At 47.9% G+C, this 21,182-nt stretch overlaps 7 protein-coding genes across 7 annotated transcripts; 3 read left to right on the forward strand and 4 right to left on the reverse strand.

The window, feature by feature from the left end:
• Window positions 1–260: 260 nt before the first annotated feature.
• On the reverse strand, window positions 261–2,134 carry BHQ10_001509 (uncharacterized protein; the record flags this gene model as incomplete). The annotated part of the gene is made up of 4 exons (XM_040873553.1): window positions 261–1,112; window positions 1,245–1,590; window positions 1,637–1,658; window positions 1,717–2,134. 4 exons carry the CDS (start codon window positions 2,132–2,134, stop codon window positions 261–263), a joined length of 1,638 nt encoding a protein of 545 aa, XP_040730014.1.
• An 830-nt stretch (window positions 2,135–2,964) lies between these two features.
• On the reverse strand, window positions 2,965–7,021 carry BHQ10_001510 (uncharacterized protein; the record flags this gene model as incomplete). Its single annotated transcript, XM_040873555.1, has 3 exons — window positions 2,965–4,157; window positions 4,207–6,327; window positions 6,379–7,021. The coding sequence occupies 3 exons, from the start codon at window positions 7,019–7,021 to the stop codon at window positions 2,965–2,967; spliced, it is 3,957 nt and encodes a 1,318-aa protein (XP_040730015.1).
• A 407-nt stretch (window positions 7,022–7,428) lies between these two features.
• On the reverse strand, window positions 7,429–8,641 carry BHQ10_001511 (uncharacterized protein; the record flags this gene model as incomplete). The annotated part of the gene is made up of 4 exons (XM_040873556.1): window positions 7,429–8,240; window positions 8,297–8,364; window positions 8,413–8,492; window positions 8,552–8,641. 4 exons carry the CDS (start codon window positions 8,639–8,641, stop codon window positions 7,429–7,431), a joined length of 1,050 nt encoding a protein of 349 aa, XP_040730016.1.
• Window positions 8,642–9,340: 699 nt separating this feature from the next.
• Window positions 9,341–9,864, reverse strand: BHQ10_001512 (uncharacterized protein; the record flags this gene model as incomplete). The annotated part of the gene is made up of 3 exons (XM_040873557.1): window positions 9,341–9,685; window positions 9,745–9,762; window positions 9,820–9,864. The coding sequence occupies 3 exons, from the start codon at window positions 9,862–9,864 to the stop codon at window positions 9,341–9,343; spliced, it is 408 nt and encodes a 135-aa protein (XP_040730017.1).
• A 2,571-nt stretch (window positions 9,865–12,435) lies between these two features.
• BHQ10_001513 (uncharacterized protein) lies at window positions 12,436–14,624 on the forward strand (the record flags this gene model as incomplete). The annotated part of the gene is made up of 2 exons (XM_040873558.1): window positions 12,436–12,850; window positions 12,907–14,624. 2 exons carry the CDS (start codon window positions 12,436–12,438, stop codon window positions 14,622–14,624), a joined length of 2,133 nt encoding a protein of 710 aa, XP_040730018.1.
• Window positions 14,625–15,699: 1,075 nt separating this feature from the next.
• BHQ10_001514 (uncharacterized protein) lies at window positions 15,700–17,570 on the forward strand (the record flags this gene model as incomplete). Its single annotated transcript, XM_040873559.1, has 3 exons — window positions 15,700–16,052; window positions 16,126–16,640; window positions 16,699–17,570. The coding sequence occupies 3 exons, from the start codon at window positions 15,700–15,702 to the stop codon at window positions 17,568–17,570; spliced, it is 1,740 nt and encodes a 579-aa protein (XP_040730019.1).
• Window positions 17,571–18,446: 876 nt separating this feature from the next.
• BHQ10_001515 (uncharacterized protein) lies at window positions 18,447–20,998 on the forward strand (the record flags this gene model as incomplete). Its single annotated transcript, XM_040873560.1, has 3 exons — window positions 18,447–18,998; window positions 19,077–20,484; window positions 20,538–20,998. The coding sequence occupies 3 exons, from the start codon at window positions 18,447–18,449 to the stop codon at window positions 20,996–20,998; spliced, it is 2,421 nt and encodes an 806-aa protein (XP_040730020.1).
• Window positions 20,999–21,182: the final 184 nt, after the last annotated feature.

Genomic DNA, 21,182 nt, shown 5'->3' on the forward strand with positions numbered 1-21,182 from the left:
ATTGCGCATAAAAATATCTATTTTGGGGTGCTTATTAATATGACAAAGATGCATCTAGATGGATTATGAGTACGTTGTATGTAGAATAGATACGAATGAAGCGGATGCCTAAGCGTATCCATATATTGAAGTTTGCTCAAGATCCGTCCCTGAAAAGATGTTCATTATCATTATATATTGGTAGTGAAATATATGCCGGACTAGAAGGGTGCAAGTCCATATACAACGAATAAAAGGTATATACAACCACGACGCTCGAACTACTCATAAACCGAAGCCCGCGACCACTTCCCTCTAGCCCTAAGCCTCTTCCCAAAAACATAAAACAAAAACGGAATCGGAATCAACGCAACCGAGATAAACCCCAGTGTACTCGCCGCCCAATCAATGCCCAAATTATTATACATCGCATCCGTGAATAAGGGAAATGCAGCTGCGAATATACTTCGTAGACAGGTATTGGCTGCGATGGCGGAGGCGGCAGTAAGTGGGAATGTGTCTACCAGATAGTTGATGGCTGCTTGGAAGATGGTGAAGAACCCTAATCCCATGCATGCAGCGCCGATAACGGGGCCAATCCAGTGTATGCTTTTGCTGGATGTCCAGGCGAATATGAACATGCCAGCGGCAAAGACAATAGAACCGATCATCATAGGTGGGAGTCGAGCTTCGGGGACAGGACGGTTGTTGTTCTTCTTGAACCGACTAATATAAAACTTTTGATTGAGCAGATTGACGCCTGCACCGATCATGATACCGACCAGCATCGATAAAAAGGGCAATTCACCCACGACCTGGCCCCAGCCGCGCTCATCTATGAACTCAATCGGAAATGCAGCGAGATTCAGGTACAAGATACCATACACGAAAGAAGCGTACAGCGCAACGGCGAAACAGATGGGTGTACTGAGCAACGCAAATGGGCGTACCAGGTACTTGTTTGCCATTTCGTTGACGCTGACGTCCCATTCTTCGTGTTTGGCGTGCAGGGCCCAGTTGCCTGTCTCATGGCGGAGGCGTTGGGCTTTGTAGACGAGGAGGACGGGCGGGTAGGATTCGTCGAGGAAGATGATATCCAATGTCAAAATGAACAGCATGTATATGCCGGTGAGCTGTATGCCATTAGCATGCTACACAGGTACTGACAGATACTTAAGGGTACTGACGTATTGAGTCCACCTCCACCCCAAATAACTCTGGCAAACCGCACCCCCAATAATCGGGCCAAGCGTCGGTCCACCTACAACAGCCATCGCATATCCCACAATCGCCGCACCCCTCTGCTGCGGCGACCAAATATCGCCCAACACACCACCCGTGTTGGTGACAGGCGCCGACCCGAAAAACCCGGTGAAGAATCTCGTAATCAGCACGGTCTGAATATCCTTTGCCGTTGCGGTGCCAAATGCGAATATGCCAGCAATAAAATAGGGTGTCATGACGGCTGCTTTGCGGCCGTAGAGTTCGGAGAGGGGGGCCCAGAGGAGAGGGCCGAAGCCGAAGCCTAGCAGTAAGAGAGTAAGACCCAAGAGGCTGACTTCTGTGCCGACGTGGAATTCGGCACTGATTTGTTGTGTGCCGGGTGTGTATCTATATTCGTTAGACGTAGCAAATCAACCTCGAAAAGCATACGTACATGGCACTTGCTAAAGTTGCGCCTATCCGAGAAACAGATCAGTCAGGATATTCCAAAGCTCGTAGGAGTACTCTGCATACCCATAGTAGTCATTCCATACAACACCGTTGTAATGCACTTCTTCCTGAACCCCCAATTCTTCGGATGATACGGATCATCCACCCCATCAAAATCAACCAATACATCCGAACCCGTCTTCGTATGCGACAACGGATGCGTGAACTTTGCGATTTGTCCCGGATCTCGACTTCGAATGCGCGACACCATGGATTGGGCGCGTTGATTGAATCGCGAGGAAGTCGAGCCCGCGGTGTTGGTCTTTTCGAGTTCTAATGGAGCGACATGGTCGGGGATGGGCACGGCGTCTTCGCCATAGCTTTGGATGCTGTAGTGCGATTCGCGAGTGCGGGTGTTGTGGAATGCGGGCCGGGGAGATTGGGAGGAGGAGGAGTCGCTGTCCTCGGAGGAGTCTGTTGTGATGGGTTGGAGGATTGGCATGTTGTTTTTTCGGGTCGATAACTATATCACATTCACGGGTAAATAGTTGGTATATTGTATGGCGTCGACGGTGAGATCTCGATTATATACGGGAACACATATCGAATGATCTCAATGAACAAACAGAGAAAACGACGTAATGCCTTCCACAGAGATGAATATTTATACTTGTAGAAGCGAGGAAAGAAAAAAATGAGTACGCAAGCTCATCGACAGCCGTAAATCGGGAGCGCGACCGGACCAAGTGCCGACGTTGCCGAGTACGCCTCCATCTAGGATATATATCCGCTCATAGCTGTCTTTTTACAAGAAAAGTATAAGATTTTGCCAGTCACTGGTATACGTATACATGGCTGCATTCCAGATCTGCTGCGCACGATAGTCTGTATTCCGTTGTACGTACTCCTAACTTAGTAGTGTGTCTGATGAAGAAGCCGTCATTCGAGATATGACGTCATGTATAGAAGACGAAGCGAACTGATCGGATTGTTGACCACAGAGATCGGGGAGGTAGCGGAGTTAGTCGGGACTCGGGACGCTACGGTCATCGTGCTCTTCGGCATGAAAGAATGATTGATCTCTAATCTCTGTGATCTCCGATTTCTCGCGTGGATCATGCGAAGAAAGGAAAAAGAAATAAAATGCGCATGATTGGTCACACGAAGAAAGCTTGGCAAAGCTTGTAAGGACCAAAAATAGAGCATCTATTCAGCCTTCCACATACTGTATGTGCATACATAGTAAGGTATTTCATCTATTCAATTATCCAAACATTCCCAGCCTGAAACAAACCAAACCACGCTTGTGCAGTATACAGAACAAGATTTTATCTAAAAGTCCAGCAAAGATTCATCCATAGCCCCCCCTTCAATGCCCTCATATTCATCAACCCCAAACTCCCAGTCGCCGCGCTGAATTCGACTTACACGGTCGAGCTCTGATTGGTATTCGCGCCGCAGTTGCTCGAGAGTGACAATGACGCGCCGTGGACTGGGTTTGTGTTTGTTATTGTTGTTGTTGGTAAGCGTCAGTCTGGCACTGTCCATTGAGACAGCACCGCTGCTCCGGCGTCGTTGAGAGAAACTTCCAGACGGAGCCTTGGATGGGGTGCCGTCGTCCATAAACACATCATCATCATCATCGGCATGTCGTTTCCCAGGCGTTTCTGCCTCGCCAACTGCAGGCGCCGTTGCAGGAATGACAGCATCGAGATCAACCAAGATATACGCCTCGGACTTGTCGACACACGCCAAGAGATTGATCAACGAGAGTAGTTCGTGTCGGATTTCCTTACTCTCAATATCATCCTCTTCAACCATGCGCTTGGACTCCTCTTCATCCACTTTGCCACGCCGAATAAGCGCCCGCTGTGCAATTGGAGAGTCTCTGGCATATCGCAATCGCTGCACGGTTTGATAACCCAATTCCGCTGCGCCACGTAGATCATTGCGCGCAATACGGTAGGCGTGCAGAATTCGGTGATAGTCTGGAGTATAGTTGCTTTCCCATGCATCACCGTCGAGAGATGAACTAAAGGAAGTCTGTTTGCGAGCAAGAGACAAGAGTGTTTCATCAACATAAGAGGAGAAATTAGGTGTGAGCCATAGCGGAAAATGAAGTAGCTGTTCAAGACCCGATGTTCCGGACCCGTACGCCGAAAGAATGGCCTTGATCAATAAACCGAGCGCAGACTTTTGCAATGGGAGGTTTGTGTAGCGGGAAAGCGCTGAGTAGGCCTTATCAAATTGACATGTTCGTAAAGAAGCATGAAACATGCGAGACAGTACATCCATTCGAAGACCGTCATAATCAGGGTCATCTGTTACTTTATGAGGATCAGACTCCAGTGCTTGCAGCGACAAAGACGCAAAGTCCGCAACATGTGAGAATGAGCCGGCCTTTTCAAACAGGCTCAGTATGTGTTGGTAGTACTTTGGTAGGCCATTATTAAATTGATCCGCAGAAAGCAGGTCAAGCAGGCCAGATGACATATATGTCAAATCCCCAAGAGGCCTTCCGAAAGCTATGTCGCGTTAGCAGAATTTTCATACGTACGCATTTTTGAAACTTACCAAGTTGATATGCAGCCTTTTGGAAATGTATTGCTGCTGTATTGAATTCTCCCCTAGCTACAAACAGTCTGCCCTTGATATAATTAGACCAGGCATCGCTGGGCTGAAATTTCAAAAAGTCACTAGCCAATTCGAGGTTGCCATGTGCTATGAGATCGCATTGAATATGTACCAAGGCATGATCTCGAGTGACAAGTCCTGCGCGAACAACCCAAGACATAAGATCAGAGATGCTCTTTGTCAACGTGAAGCTCTGAGGGAGATTGACGTGCGGGTGTGGCAGGATGCGCGGTACGAAAAGATCCCGAAGGACCGTATCCACAGCACCGATTCTCTTAGATTGTGCACGCACATCGCCAGATTCGTAGTCGCTGCGGTCAGGCGATACTCGAGTATGGGAGCCCAACCAGTGTAGCAATTCGCACTCTTTGATGAGATCAATGAGGATAGGGAATAACTCTGCTGCATCAAACGATGATCCCTGCTCCTGGCTTATCTCACCTTCGACAAATACAACCAGAATGAGCAGATCATGCAACAAGCGACGTATCTGGGATATAGCTTCTTGAGAGCCATTTGTTAGAACTTTCGCTCCAAATGCGGTGAATGATAACTCGGAGTCTTTCTCTATGAATCTCCTAAAAAGCGTATCAAGAATAATCTGGAAAGGTTCTTTGGGTAGTTGGTAGATATTGATCTGCTTATTCATCGCGGCACAGAGACCATTATACATGTCATCTGAGACATGTTCCGACAGTTCTGACTGGTCAATGAAACTTGCTAATCGTTCCGTCGTTGAAAGCAGAGGCTCTAAGAAAATCTCGCTGTACAAAGCCTCCTCAAAAGTACGTAATGCTGTAGCAGGGAGGCGCTGTCTGAAGTCGGCAGCAACCTTGATGATATGACACGAATCAGCGGATCGGTTGCCGACTTCCGTCTCGAGTTTGCGGTGTCGCCAACGATCAGCAATCATAGGCAGCTCACGTTCAAGATTCAACTTAGAGTTATGCAACAGCAATTCTGTCGCGCTGCATTCCCGAATCAAAGCACATGCGTCTGTAGTGACCACCCACGGTAGATCACTATAGGTATCATATGCCAAAGAGACCGGCTCAAGTCTTCTGTTGTGAACTTCTTCGACAACTTGCCAGAACTGTCGCCATTTGTGGTCAGTGTCTGTTCGATACTTAGCGTAGTCCATATCGTCTTCTGCGTATTTCCTCAACGAAACGGATGCAGTTATAGCAGAGCATAGCCGTTCTTGCAGGGGTGCACTCCGTTTGAGGAAAGTAGCGGATGTTCGTGGCTTGAGCGCTTCTTGGTAAGAAGTAAGGGCAAATTCCAAAGTTTCGACTGTGTAGCGTCCAGGATGGAAAAAATACTCGATCCATTTCTCTGTCGGGTCGACAACGTCCGAAACCACCAGAGCAGGAGCTGGTTCGTTTCGCCGAGAGTCCCAAGCGGTTGATGTCCAGTTTGAGGACCAATCTTGCTCAAGACTCTCGAAACCAAAGTGCAGAGTGTAGAGTTGGTATAGGCCGTTGTTTCGCCAAAGCACCCACAGTTCCATTCTCGTTCCTTCTTCCATTGGCCGTATTTGAAAGTCCGCAACAGTCCAAAACATATTGCCCGTGGAATCGGGATCCGACGGTCTGAAAACTTTTTGTGGGAATAAATCTTCAATGGTCAATGGCGTAGTCAGACCTCCTTTCACTGCCCAGAACTTGAATTGTCCCATCTCATGAGGTGTGTATGTGGCAACATAGTAACGGTATCCTCCGTCCAACGCTCGCTCGGCGTTAAAGACTCGCAAAAAGACTGAATCCGCTGGGTTCAAGAAGTATGCCGTAGAATCCGATTGTTGCTTTGGCAATGGTCGATCGAGAAGATCTTTTGTGCCTACCAACTTATTTGTCGCGAGATTCCAGACCTTCAATGTATGATTCAAGCAGACTGCAAAGACGTAGGTCTGATCCGACGTGGTAGCGATGGAGTTCGGGGTCATAGGATCAAGACTGCGACCATCGTACGAAATGCGCTGTGCACTCGACCATGGTACGTAACCACGAAGTGATGCCCCCCAAGTTTTTTCGTCGAAAGTGATTTGCGACCAGTGCGATCCTATAAATCCTATTGTTAGAGAGAATTCGTACAGCGAAAAATGCAACTAACCATCATCACCGGCTCGTCTCGTCAACCSAAGTAGGGCGCCACTGTCCAATGCAATAAACAATGCAGTTGTGCTGCATGCATGCAAGCGATGAGGGTTTGTGAAAGTTAGAGGTGATGGTATAAAAGATTTGCACCAATCTTGAATATTCTCGTCTATCGATGAAAAACGTCGGAAAAACTCTGGTCGGAGTGTTATTGTGTGAAGACGTCTCGAGGTTGTGAGAACAAAAACATTGAGCACTTCGTGATCCTCGGTATCGGCCAGCGCAACTCCAGATGGTATAATAGCCTCTTGAAAATCTAGGCGAAGTGTGAGATTTGCCTCATGTTTATCCACGATACTTTTTGAGACATCCGCCGATTGAATCTCTAGCACAGTGCTGTCGTTGACTACCCTCCACAAGAAAGTGCGCGGGTAAATCTTTCGCTGGCGAAAATAGATCGAGCCTTGGGTAGCTAGGTATCTTCTGGCGAAATCCTCGTCGTCCTTGATCGGTGTGCTGTCAGCTCGCGCTGCCCCCGAGGACAGAGATACTCTGACTCGTCGCTGCGCGTTTTCTGCTGTAGGGATTTCGATGTCGACGATGGCGTTTGCTTCGACGGGTCGCACATCGACCTTTGTCTCCTTGTAAATTATCGCCATGTTTGTCGTGATGACTGAGGACTGGCAGTAGATGGCGCGCAAATATTGCTTGTAGAAGAATTTATGCCATGCTCACCAGCCACGTCGTTGTCATTTCTTGCCAAAGAATTGTCGTGGCGGAGAGCTTGCGGATGTCCAGATTCGAAAGCTCAAAGTCTCACTAAAACAAGAACGCTTTAGCGCGTCGCCGCTTGTGGGGAAAGCGCCAAGCCTCAGCCAGGTACAATATTAACTAAGAGCTTCATCTTTTTCTACCTATTTGTCAATAGTTTATTATTACTTCTAGGTATATTTGCAGTCTAACACCGCCTAGCTATGCGAGCATGACAAGACATAAATAGACATAACAGCATGAAAATATGTATCCTCATCGGCAGTAGCTGAATCACAAAACAATCGCTCATCAACTACTCATTCTCCAGATCCTTCGGGCTAGGATCACCAATACCATCCTCCCTAATCGCGAACAGACAGTCACTCTCAGGTAGACAGGGACTGTCGTAAATTTTGCATATTCTAGTCTCGCCTCGACCCTTCTTCAAGCTTAAACGAGTCGTGCTTGCATGGGCAATGATATTACCACCGATGGGTTTCTTAGGATCAGGGTTATACATTGAACTTGGGCCACCATCGACCTGCGAGACAACTTGGTTTGTAATCACGACTGCAATTCCAAATTCATCCGCGAGTCGCTGCAAGGTACGCAAGAACTTGGCTAAATGAGTTTGACGATTGGACAACTCACCACGACCATTGAAATCGGTTCGGTAAAGCGCGGTTGCTGAGTCGACAATCAAAAGCGAGAAGCGGGTCTCACACATCATCTGAGATGCCTGGTTGAGAAGCTGTAGTTGATGATCCGAGTTGTAGGCGCGAGCATATGCGACGTTGTCTAGTACTTCTTCTCCGACGAGGCCATATCGTTGGGCAACGGCAAGTAATCGCACGGGACGAAAGGTGCCTTCAGTATCAATATAGAGACATTTTCCTTCGCCGCCACCCATATCGAATGGCAATTGGCAAGTGACTGCCAGTGTGTGACAAAGCTGACTCTTTCCCGTCCTGAATTCTCCAAATATCTCGGTTATAGATCCCGTCTCAATACCTCCGGCGAGTAGTGTGTCTAGTTGTTTTGATCCAGTCGTAATGGATATAAGCTCGCTTCGACGTGCATGCATTTCCGTAGCCGTTGTGAACCCCATAGGGACGAGTTTGGAAGCTAAATCATGTTCATCAGTGACTGTTGATATGTAGAGATTGACAGAACCCGCTGACCCTCCGCTAAGATCTTCGTCGCTTTCTGCTCTGAGATACCTTTGATCTGCTCAAGCACACGCTTAGGACTGGTATTTGTCAATACATGTAAGCCTATGGATCATGCCAATACTCACGTGTACGCAACCGACTCCACAGTATGAAAGCCACCATCGACGATGAGCTTAATATCTCGTGCAGTCAAACCTGCAACGCCCTACATGTACTGTCAAATTCTCTCCCCGCAACCTAATACACAAATGCTAGGAAACTCACCTCAAGAGCTGAAAGCGGCGTTGGGGCTCCAGGACCTGGCAGACCGCCGTCATCATATTCTTGTGGTTGTTGTTCTATATCGGCAGTCATATTGGATAGTTCCTGTTTAGATCGTTGGTTGAATTGCTTGTGCTGCAACAGCCTGACGAGTCACTAGATTCGAGGACAACACCGACGCGTCCAAAGGTTGAGTTCTTGTACAGTCAAGAAGGGCAGTTGAGAATTTTATAACAACTTGTATCTCGAGGAATTTCTCAGAGACGCTCGAAATATTGATCGGCAAGGTGGCGGTTTCTATCGTCTCTTGATAGTGGTTGTGTTTTCTCGTGTTTGGGGGGACGCGTCTCGTAGCCATCGCCACGACACGAAGTCACGTGCCTTTAAAGCAGACTAAGCTTGTCAATCAGCAACGACCATGACTACTCTTTCACAGTCGTCGACTTTTTTGATTTGCACTGTATCTATCTGCATTGATTGACCTGAGATCATGCCTTCAATTCTATACTAATATATGCTTTCACCCAACCAGGTCTTTGTGACCTCACTGCTAATTTTCTAACTATACATTTTGAAGGGTCCTGACAGGGATATTTCAAGACAATTCGACAACTGACCATCGTGGAGCAAGAAAAAGAGAGACAAAATTGATCATAACGGTTCGCATGTGTGTCGGATATTCCGTTTTGGTCGAGTATAGACGTATCAATGTTTGGGATGCCGGGAGAGGCTTTCGTAAGAGCGAGCTCCGAGAAACAGCTTCTCCAACTCCAACCGGCTTGATGGCGACAATCATTTCTGCGGCGAATACGGACCGTGCTGTTCGTACTGTTCGTACTGAGTTGCGCGAGTCACAGTCGGAGTCAATGGAGTCGGTATGCCCAAGACTGGAGATCCAGCGGCATCCCGTTGAAAACTGCCCTGACGAGGTGTGTACCGTCCAGGTGTATAGATACCGTCGACTTGGACACCACTTTCAAGTGCTCGGGCTCCAAATGGGACGTCGGAAATCCCGCTGCCCTCCGGTGATACTAGATTTCGAACTCGTCCGGCTTCGTCGGCGAAGGCTTGGTTGTATAGTTTGACTTGTCGCCTGTTCAACCAGGCTACGAAACCACCAGCAACGATGACTACGACCTGTTTTGTGTCATAATAATCAGTAGGTGTTTTCGTGCATCCTTGAATCGGTGAATTACCATAGCACAGGCGAGAATCTATCGAGAGTAAGGTTAGTTGCGATGGTTTCAAGACACTTGTTCTTGTGAGCTTACAAACACCATCTTCTCCCAAGTCTCCCAGGTCTTCCAAAACGCCATGATGAAGTTGCAGTAGCGAGAATATAATGCGCGTGGGCTGTTAGGCAAGCGGAATATACACCAAGAAGGATGTTAACGAAGTAAGCCAATGCTGTGGTGTTGTGCGATGCGATGTATTATGATAGATAGCATGTGTCTGTCTGTCGAAGGTAGGCGGGAGGATGTCTTTCGAGCTCGACACCATTGCTCTTATCTTCTGGGACATCAGATCGTACCTTCCCCATTTGCATACCCCTAGAGTACAAAGACACGGAAGCAAGTCTTAGCGGTTATCGTTGTAGGCATCATCATATTAATCATTACAGATGTTTCTGCATCCTCTCAGATACGTAACATGTACTTGTCTAGGTTACACGGAATTTCAATCAGCAAATTTCAGTTGCGCCGAGGATATCTGTCCCAGTATCGAGTCAAATGGGTAGTCGAGCCATAGCGAGTATGCTGCAATGGAGATCTTTGCTCTGCGGTCACAACGTAAAGACATAACGAATGTTTTTCCATATATAAAATCGTGCCTCCTTCAAATGTTTAGAAACCTAAACTTCCGTCGTCGGCACTTCCAGTCTGTAAGGTGATAGCTCGGCTCCTTGGCCGCTCTGGCCTCTCTTTCGACCAGGAAGACGGAATCCTAGATGCGACGAACTGGGCCTACTATTATTATTGCTGGTGTTCTCAGATGAGTTGTCGCCAAACCGAGCAAACAGGCCTCTCTTTTTCGGCTTCACATCCTCGTCCGCTAAACCCACGTCTTCAAAGGCTTCTTCCTCCATGGATTGTGGACCCCCAGACGTTTGACCTCTTGTAGTTGGGCGCTCACTCATGCGCGAAAACCGAGAATCTAATGATGTGCGTGACTGGATGTTATCGGCATATAGTACCGGCGATCTGGCTGAAATGTCCTATCACAATCCTCAATTAGATGTCGTCCGGACAGTATAGACAGAGTACGATACATACAAACGACCGTCGATAAGAGTCGAAAGATTCGCGAGATATGGAGAAGGGTTCATTCTCGTCGACTCGGTTTCGATGATTTATTGTTGGCGTCTTAGTCGAGGATCTTGACCAGAAACTCTGCTTTTCTGGGGGCGAGGGCTTTTCAAAGATTGGATCAGCGGGGTGGTCTTTATGAAGCATAGAGAAGGACATGAGAGTCATACTGGGAGATAGACGCCGCTGTCATTCACCACTATCGCCGAACCAAGACGTGTCAGCCTGCTTTACTCCTTGGTGCGCATCATGTGGGTGATAGGAGCGAACTGGCACATTACAGTTCACGTACCACTTAATTTGTATTCATTCGGAACTTCTTCTCTGCTATTATTCAAGCTCAATGGAGTGCTGCGCGGCACATCCAAAGACTGTGCAGGTTGTTGGGTTTGAGTTGTTTCATTATTGTCGTTACTGGCGTCGGAAGTCGCGGGTTTGCGGTTCAGTAGGTTGCGAAATGGAGGCATATTAAGGAGATCTTAACACATTGAATTGACCTATGGGATTGAGCTGATGCCAAATTAAGCAGAAGTCGACCCAATTGTTTAAATTGAGAGACTGAGATTCTAGATGTGGAACACGAAGACAGTAAATAAAGGAAGATGAAGCGAGTTGGAGATTGGAAGGAACATAATAGGATTGTCGGCAGATCCATCCTCACATGATCGGATAGTCGATGCAATACATCATCGGCTATACGTGGATATGCAGCACTGGCATGTTAGTGTAGCACCATAGCAGACCCTCTAACTCCTTCCCAAGTCATTGGCTCTCTCGATTTGTGCCCCAAAATGCAAAACTCTGTGCTCCAACGTTCTCCGACAATCCGATCTTCCAAGAAAAGATGCTGATCCCCGCAATGGTGGGCGGCCATAGAATGGGGGGAACAGTGCCAACTACGTAATGGGGCGGTGCTCTGTCAATATATGTATCTGATTGGATGGCGCAACTTATTCCTTTATAGCACACTATTAGTCCACTCTTGCATATCTGTGACGGATAACTCAGTGGGAGGGTAGCTGCCGGTCGGTCCCCTTGCGTAGGGTAACCAGCGGGTGAGTGTGTCTGTTTCGAATCAGGGAGCGGCGGTCATAACTCGTCGGTGAACCACGATTGTTGTGCTGCCCTAAGCAATGAAGATGAACCCCCAGGGAAGCAATTCTGCAAGGAACTCTTCACTCTGTGATGGCGACAGCAGACGGCACCTCCTCGTGTAAGGAAATTGGCCATTAGGCTACACAACTACATCTCTTCTTTTTTTGTACCTCTATCCCTTGGGTAATCAATTAAAACTATGTTTCATTTTTTTTTTAAAATCTAACTATCCCGTATAGTCTTATTATCAAGTACCATTCCTGTTTAAATGCTCTCATTAGACATTCGCTGTACTGATCCACGCAATCTTCTTCCTTAGCGGACTCTGGTGAACTACACCGCCTCCGGAAAAATATTAGCCCAGCCTCTTCTGCCGCAAAAAAATGTAAAAATGGAAAGACCCAAACTACGATTCCAGCATCGAAACTTTCGACCTCTACACACGCTCAGAGCATTATTCGGGCAATTGATCTCCGATTCGCCATCATGTCTGGCACAAAACGTAAGGTCGATTCGGCCGAGGACCGAAATGGTAAACGCACCAAAACCAAGACGAATGTTGCTCCTGCCACGGCAGGCGCCAAGCAGAAATATTTACCTCCGACTTTTCAGAAAAAGGGCATTACAAGAGATGCAAAAAAAATGAACAGAGACAAGAAGCTCCACAAACAAGCCGAGAAACAAAAGCCATCGAAGAAAGGACATTACAAGAACAAGGACGAGGACGAAGAAGAGGAAGATGACATGAATTCAGACATCTCTTCCGATGAGTCTGATATGTCAATGAACGATGATGATGATGTTGATGACAGCGAGCCTGTTGAAGAAGAAGAAGAAGTCATGAAGGAGGAGGACGAAGAGCAGTCAGAGAATTCGACTGACAATGTTGATGGCGATAAAAGTATGTGCACTTCCCGATTATCTACTGTGTGATGGACCTTTCTAATTCAATCATAGAGAGCTCGTCTCGCGAAAGCCACGCCAAGCAAAAAGCTTTAGCACAGGAACGCAAGGCCGCAAAGCCGAACGCCGATATCATTGCGCGATCAAAAAAGCTGTGGGAGCGCCTGCGCCGTAAATCTCACGTGCCAAAAGACGAACGTAAGAAGCTTGTTACTGAGCTCTTCGAGATAATCACTGGCAGGGTCGAGGACTTCGTGTTTAAACACGACTCCGTTCGCGTTATTCAAACCGCATTGAAGTATGCTAATCTTGAGCAACGGAAACTGATCGTCAGCGAGCTTCAGGGACATTTTAAGGATCTTGCTGAGAGTCGTTATGCGAAATTCTTGCTCGGCAAAATGTTGGTTCACGGAGATGCCGATATTCGGGATATGATCGTACCCGAGTTCTACGGACATGTGAAGCGTCTTGTCAGACATCCTGAGGCATCCTGGATCATGGATGATATCTACAGAACGGTGGCTACCAAGCAACAAAAGGCAAATATGCTACGCGAATGGTATGGACCAGAGTTTGCAATTTTCCGGGACAATGATGGATCCCAAGTGACTGCAGAACTGTCCACAATCCTCGCAGACAGCCCTGAGAAGAGACCTCCTATCATGCGCAATCTTTACGAACTTATCAATCAGCTTGTACAGAAGAAGACTACCGGCTTTACCATGTTACACGACGCTATGCTTCAGTATTTCTTGAACACGAAACCAGGAAGTTCAGAAGCAAACGAGTTCATTGAGCTCGTCAAGGGAGACGAAGAAGGAGATCTTGCCAAGAATATGGCTTTCACCAAGTCGGGTGCACGATTGATGAGTCTTTGCTTTGCTTACTCCTCCGCCAAAGACCGCAAGTTACTCCTTCGGTTCTATCGAGAGACTATCAAAATGATGGCTGGAGATGTTAACGGGCATTTGGTCATTTTGGCTGCATATGAAGTGATTGACGACACCAAGCTCTCTTCCAAGTCCATTTTCCCTGAACTTTTAAATCAAGAAACCGAGGAGTCTGCGCGCCACGAGGAGTTGCTTCTTCAGATTAATGATATTACTGCTAGGGTTCCAGTACTGTATCCCTTTGTCGGTGACAAGACCAAATGGCTACTTCCTGCCGGCGATGAGGACGTTCTGAATGAGATTTTCGAAATCCGCAAGGAGACTTCCAAGAAGGAACCAGCCATTCGCCGTCAAGAACTAGTTAAAGCCGCCAGTCCAAGTCTGTTGGAATTCATTGCAGCCCGTGCGGAATCTTTGATGGAGACTAGCTTTGGTTGCCAGTTCTTGTCTGAAGTGCTCTTTACTGCGGAGGGTGACAAGTCCGCAGCCCTCAACGCCGTTGCCGTTGCCGCTAAATCCAAGACTGAGGCTCAAGACTCGCCATTCGTTGGAAGAATGCTCAAGTCTCTTGTTCAAGGCGGCCGCTACAACAGTGCCGAGAAGAAAATTGAAAAGGTTGAGCCAGCTTTGAATTTCGATGCTTTGCTTTATGATATTATCAAGGACGACATTCTGGCTTGGGCTACTGGTCCACAGACCTTCGTCATCGTGGCTCTGACAGAGTCCGAGGACTTTGCTCAGAAGAGCGAGCTTCTGAAGACCTTGAAGAAGAATAAGAAGGCTTTGGAAAAGGCGGCGGCTGGACCAAAAGATTCATCCGACAAAACAAAGAAAGCCGGGCCAAGTAGCAGTGGCGCCAAGCTATTATTAAGCAAAATTTGATGCTGTACGGAATATTTCGAGTTTATTTGGCGTTCATTTCGGATTATAAATAAAAGCATATTCTAAGTTTGTACATAGAAGAAGCCTTTGCTTCGGATATCGAAAAGCGTTTGTTATCAAGGACACGATTTTTATTTTCCGCTTACATGTCTCACCTATACCTTGTCACTGTATTCGGTTCAACGATATCCACCTCCAGCCTCATCTCTCACGATATTGAACCCTTTTTTTCCCTGCACTAATACAGCGGGCGATAAGAGGGCAAGCTTCACTAGCATCGATCCAAGGCTCATAGTACGCACTAGACCAACTTGTGCAAGACCCCATTTGAAATGATCCACCATCGTTCTCTTTTCCTTGATTATTGAAGATTGATTTTGGTAAAAGATTGCAAGAAAAGTGAAGGTACCCACTACAGCCCTCTCGGGATATCCGAGTTCTCTCAAACTACCGTATGTACGTAACGGGAAAAGTCAAAATAGATTGTCAACCTCAACCCTCACAGATCAGACTACTTCTTCGCCAAATGGTGCTCCGTGCAACACACATGATAGTTAGACCAGTGACTAGGTGATGGACTGCATCAAGGCTCGTATGGCTCTTTCTACAGATCCATTGCAGCAGACGTCACCGCACACCTGCCATCAGAGAGAAAAGACTAGGCACAGGAAATGGAGATCGATATGGAGCTAAGCTCTAGCCAGGTACCGATTTATTTCCACGTGGACCATGGATTGACCCGTTTTAGTCCCCCAGGAGTCCTCCGAGATGGGTTCCGCATCTGCTTTCGGCTGAAATATGTCGGCTTGGTTGGTATCGGGCAGCCTGAGACTCCAGTCTGAGTCGGCATCTTTTGCCCCAATGTCGCTGTATTGTAGGCCGAAGGAACCGGTTCGAAGAAAAAATAGAAAAAATGCAGTGCTATAAAGCAAGGCACATTCTCTGGCTCCTGAGGAAGCTGTTGTCCTTTCCCTTCACTCCCAGCAACATTTGCCCAGTCCTTCGTTAGGGTTTCTTTTTTCCCTTTACCCCCTTCCACTCTTTTGCTCTAGTCGTTCGTTACCCCTAACCCAATATGCGTCTCTCAGACGTGCTTGTAGCAGCTGCATCCTTTGGGATTGCAGCTGCTGGTGTCCCTCAGCCCCGGTCCTCCGAGGAGACTTGCGTAAATGCTGAATTCACTGGCGAAGTTGTGCAATACTCTTTGAGCATCACTGAATACCCGATCATCGTCGATGTGGAGCTCCAAGAAGATACTACAGTGACCATTGACAATACTATCATTATCGGAGTCACCAATGCCCCTACGCACCTACATACTACTGTATACGCCGCCACCACCTCGACTATTACTAAAACCATCTCTACTGCCACTATCACTGCATCTGTTACTACAGTAGTGGAAGCAACAACCGATGGCTCTAACTTGTATGATCTACCTCTTGTCGTTTGCTACGCAATCCTTCTATTGAATGTTACTCACCCATTCACTCTTAAACAGCCAAGCCGCTCCTACTGCTACTATCACCTCGAAGGTTACTGTCCCGAACGCAGATAATTCTGCAGTTGGGTCTGGTGCCACCGCTCTTTCGCAATCTGCCTCTACCAGAAGCTTAGCTCCTGTTGCCGGTGGTTCTGCCGTTGGATCTGGAGTCAATACTGCCCTGTACACTGCCTCCACCTCCAACACAGCCGTCCGTACTCTGACTGCTACCTTTACCAATTCTCATTACACCTCTACCAAGACCTACACTACCACTGTCGCCTCTGCCACGGCTACATTGGCAGCTGGCACTTGGACTGACTGGAAGAAATACAAGGCCAATGGTGTCAATCTTGGTGGTTGGTTAGAATTGGAAGAAGTGTTTGATCAGTACTGGTGGAACCAGTATGCTCCTAATGCTACGGATGAATGGACTTTCTGTGAGACTCTGGGTTCTCGCTGCGGTCCTGTCCTCGAGCAACATTATGCTACCTACATCACTACGGATGATATTGACAAGGTTGCGGCTGTTGGTAAGTCGATTCACATGGAACTTTAACTGAAGCAATTAGTAACTCTTCATGATCTTAGGTGTCAACACTCTCCGCATTCCCACCACGTATGCTGCGTGGATCAAGGTCCCAGGTTCTGCTTTGTACCACGGTAATCAGAAAGAATACTTGAAGACAATTACCACCTATGCCATCCAAAAGTACAACATGCGCGTCATTGTTGGGCTCCACTCGCTTCCCGGCGGTGTCAACTCTCTGGATATCGGCGAGAAAGCTGGAAATGACGGCTGGTTCTTCAACACTACCAATCTTGACTATTCTTACGAAGCGGTTGAGGAAGTGCTCGACTTTTTCGTCGACACAGGCTACCCCTGGGCTTTCACGATTGCTCCTATCAACGAAGCTTCCGACAACCCCTCGGCATTCGCATCTCCCGAGACATTGACCACAAACGGCTCCAACTGGATTGTGGAATATACAGAGGGAGTCTTGTCTCGCATTTCTCAGGTTGACAAGCGCATTCCTCTGATGTTGCAGGATTGCTTTCTTGGTGAGGAACACTGGTCTCCTTACTTTGCCAACGACACGAACCTCGTCATCGACTCTCACGTCTACTATTTTGCCGCCTCTGGAGTCTACTCGCAATGGGCAAACGGCGCAATCTGTGGTCAGGCGTCTGTTCTCGGCGGTGACGGCAAGTTCCCTGTGTACGTTGGTGAATGGGCTCTACAGACCTTGTACAGCAACACCTTTGCCAACCGCAAGAGTTTGTTTAACACTCAGCGATATGCTTGGAGTTACTATGTCCAGGGTGGCTCTTTCTGGAACATCAAGCACAATAGCAGCGTCGTTGTGGATGGAGAGGGTACCCAGAAAGACTACTGGTCATATGATCTGCTTATTGATGCTGGTGTCATTACTCGTCCTATTGGCAATGCAACATACTGCTAATCGTCCAGATGATTTCTTGTTAATGACAGTGTCATCATTTGAAGTTGCCGGGATATCATAATGTTTAATAATTTCTATAGAAATAGAGTTAATAAATCGGATGTTTAATCGAAGTCTCAAGATGACATACATACAAATAGGCATTGTGTGGGGAACGCGCGAGTTTCCAATGAATGAATGACTCGCCTTCTTTGTTTTTGATTCACCTCTAACAGAGTAAACAATGTGAACATCATGTATTTGACACTTTTCCTGTTGCATGACTTGGTCTTTTTCTTCGTGCTCCTGCTGACGGGGGCGAGATCCCACCGCTAGTTAGGGAGACTAGGGGTCTAGTCGGTGCTATTTTATTTCTTTATTTATTGATCAACCCTTACCTGGACACTTTTCCCTCTACCAGCGCAATCGCAACCGTCTCTGCTTCAATGCGTCTACTGTCGGTTCTCTTCGTCTAGAATATTTTTACACTTGTCGTTAGACTCTCGGATTGCAGATCTCAATCAAAGACGCCACGTTGTCCAGGCGATGCGTCATTGGATTATGCCGGGAGGAAAAAAAGCCCAACGGTCCACACGTTGACCCTATTTCACTAGTTTTCGGCTTTGCAGATCAACACTCTCGAATTGCGCGTGAAGTGACCGTCAGACACCATACCATATACTCAATCGTCTGACAGGTCGGGAAAGTCGTGCATTCCTCCGACGGTAACGGTGTACAGTGCGCACCGAATGCAGCACGATGGAGACGACGTATCGCAGCCAAGCGTCAACCTCGGTTCTCATACCAAACAGATTCGACACAAAACAGAGAAACACCATCCATCGCAGCGATGTACCGCCAGAAATCCCGCCGTCCCCGACACTGACAAATCCTGACATGATCCTCCCAGACGACGGCGAGCGTCAATCGTCGACACCGTCTCCACCGTTCCAATTGACCCCTTCAGATCCTCACATGCTCCAGAACGGCGTGCAACAAGCGAATGGTTATTACCCTTCTAACGGGTCAACCTATCGCGCGCCGCGACCCAGATGGACATACGAAGGCCACGCTCCCGGTCGACCGTTGTCGGATATTGGCGAGGAGGATTTTCAGCCGTCATCCCCTGCCTATGCAGGCAGGTACACCACAACACAACCGCAACAAGAGAAATCAGATTCCGACAGCGTTGGCTCTGGCTCTACGATCGGCGCCGGTAGTCAGCGACAGTTGAATTTGAACCCTGAGGAAAGTCGCGGAGGTAACGACTCTGGCTTCAATTCTAGGCGTAGTAGCTATGCTAGTCAAAGCAGTATAGATCGTGAGCGCGCTCAAGCTAGCGATGCTTTGGTTTCGGGATCATCGCAACAAACTGAGGAAGAAAGTTCTTCTGCTATTCTCAGCAGCGAAGCGGAGCGCATTCTTGAAAATGCGAAACGAAGGTTGACAGTAAGTAACGCGCTTCGCGCATTGTGGCTTCATTGACCATGCATTCATTGACTACGTACTTACGAACATGACTACTAGTTGATGGAAGGTAACCTCACTCGCGCTCGTTCGTCAATTCGGTTGGGACAAACACCGTCACCATCACCCACATCCCCGGGAATTTTACTGCCAACTCGCAACCTTCAACCCGCTGGGGCGTTATATCGATCCATATCTCAGACAGATCGTAGGGGCTCGCTGCTTCGACCTCGACCAGTATATACAACAGCGCAGGAAGGAGGACATTCGCGCGGTCACAGCGAGACCAATCTTCCATCAGCAGCAAGCCTCAAATCTCCCTCTCTACAGCCCTCACGCTCCATGAGCGCATTGGCTTCTTCCGGTTCATCGCACTACGACTCTCGAGAGAACTCCTTCCCGTATAACGCTGCGGATGGTAGTGACAGCCAGGAGCGGAGGCAAGAGCCGCACCCAGAAGATGATTATCGCAGAAGCTACCTTAGCCCAGACGTCAATGGCTCATCTGGGCTTGGGATTTCGGCAGCGCCTAAAATGTCGTCAATGGAAGACTTCAACTCTGCATATCCACCCGATGGACCCCCATCTCGCGCGCAGTCCCAATTACAAGTGCGAGACCTGAAGGATCAAGCGGCCGGACTCAGAACCAAAGTTGCCCTTTTGAAAGTCAAGACGCAGGAGGACAATCTTCGGCGCCGAAGTCTACAGAGCTTGCGCACTCCTAGTCCGTTTACAGCGGCTGAACGGTGGTACTCTAGCGCATTGGAGCATGGTAATGGGGGTGCTAATGTGCACAATAACGCCGGATATGGATGGGTTTCTGAGCCAACGTCAGCCAAACAGGACAGCAACGGGACTAGCACGAGCAATGGCACGGACGAATACCCAATCGATGCGCCATTGAGTCCACAGAGACGAGAACCCGCATCTTCAAAGTCACCGCATATTATTGACGAGTTCGCATTTGATAATGACGACCAATCTGTTCTAGAAAGCCACTATGAGGATGCAGAAGAAGGCGAATACGACGACGATGAGGACGGAGACATAGATCGTGAAAGACTCAATGAGATCCTTAACGAACCTTATGACGATGATGACCAAAGCGATGTCTTTGAAGACTTCCCCTCCGGTAATGCCCCAGAAGCAACACCTCACGAAGAGCGAGAAGATGCATTTGATTACGAGAATTTCTACCTTCACAGTGCGCTGGGCACATTCTCGAGAAACAAAATCCGACGTAACAGCTATGGCTCTACGGGGTCGACTGAAACTACGAGACCGGCGCGAGATCAGAGACCAGGCACCCATAATCGCAACGCAAGTAGCGATTCAGTGTCTACGTTTGCAACGTTCGCGACGGCGACGGAGAACGCATACGATGATGACTATGACGATGACCAGGAAGATGCTCTAGAGGCTATTGATCAGATCGTCGACACTTGGAACGACTTCGAAGATGAAGATGGTATGTCGATACACCTATTTCCCCTAAATTTGTATAAACTAACGTCACGCAAGGATCAACTCCCGTCCAAAGCCGTAGAGCTACAGTAATAGACCGAAGCGACGACCGCTATCTGGCCGCATCGCGGAACCGCGACAACGATGGACCTTTCACGCCCACCAGCAAGTCTCTCCCAATTGACCGCAATCTCTCCACCCCAACGACACCGGTAGATGCATTCATGTCCTCTCTTTCGTCAATCAGGTCGGCATCGACACGACCGCCCTCAAGTCTCAACACAGATGATACCAGATTGTTAGAGCAAGTCTTTGAGAGTCTGGGTAAAGTCTGCACAGAGTTACAGGAACTTACCATGGCCACTGCTGCTTCTGCCACCACGAACCGCACTGTGGTCACTGCCAATGGAAGCGCAGGTACAACGCCCACCGCAGATTCAAAATATATCCGCACCCTGCGCAGAAGATTAGATGCTGCCAGACGTGTTCTGGATGGTCAACTTGATTCAGACGCTTAATGTTTCTTTCCTTCCCATTTCGATTTGTTATTTATATACGCGTCTGGATATTTGCTTGGATCCTTGCGTACCTGATTGCCTGCTTAAACACGATACCCATTTCATTCTTTCTTTCCCCCTTTTTCATCGGACTTGCTGTTACATCTGTTTGCTACTTTCAGGTTCTTATATACCCTTTTGTATG

This window comes from Talaromyces amestolkiae (assembly GCF_001896365.1).
Source record: "Talaromyces amestolkiae strain CIB chromosome Unknown scaffold2.1, whole genome shotgun sequence".
Lineage (NCBI taxonomy): Eukaryota > Fungi > Ascomycota > Eurotiomycetes > Eurotiales > Trichocomaceae > Talaromyces > Talaromyces amestolkiae.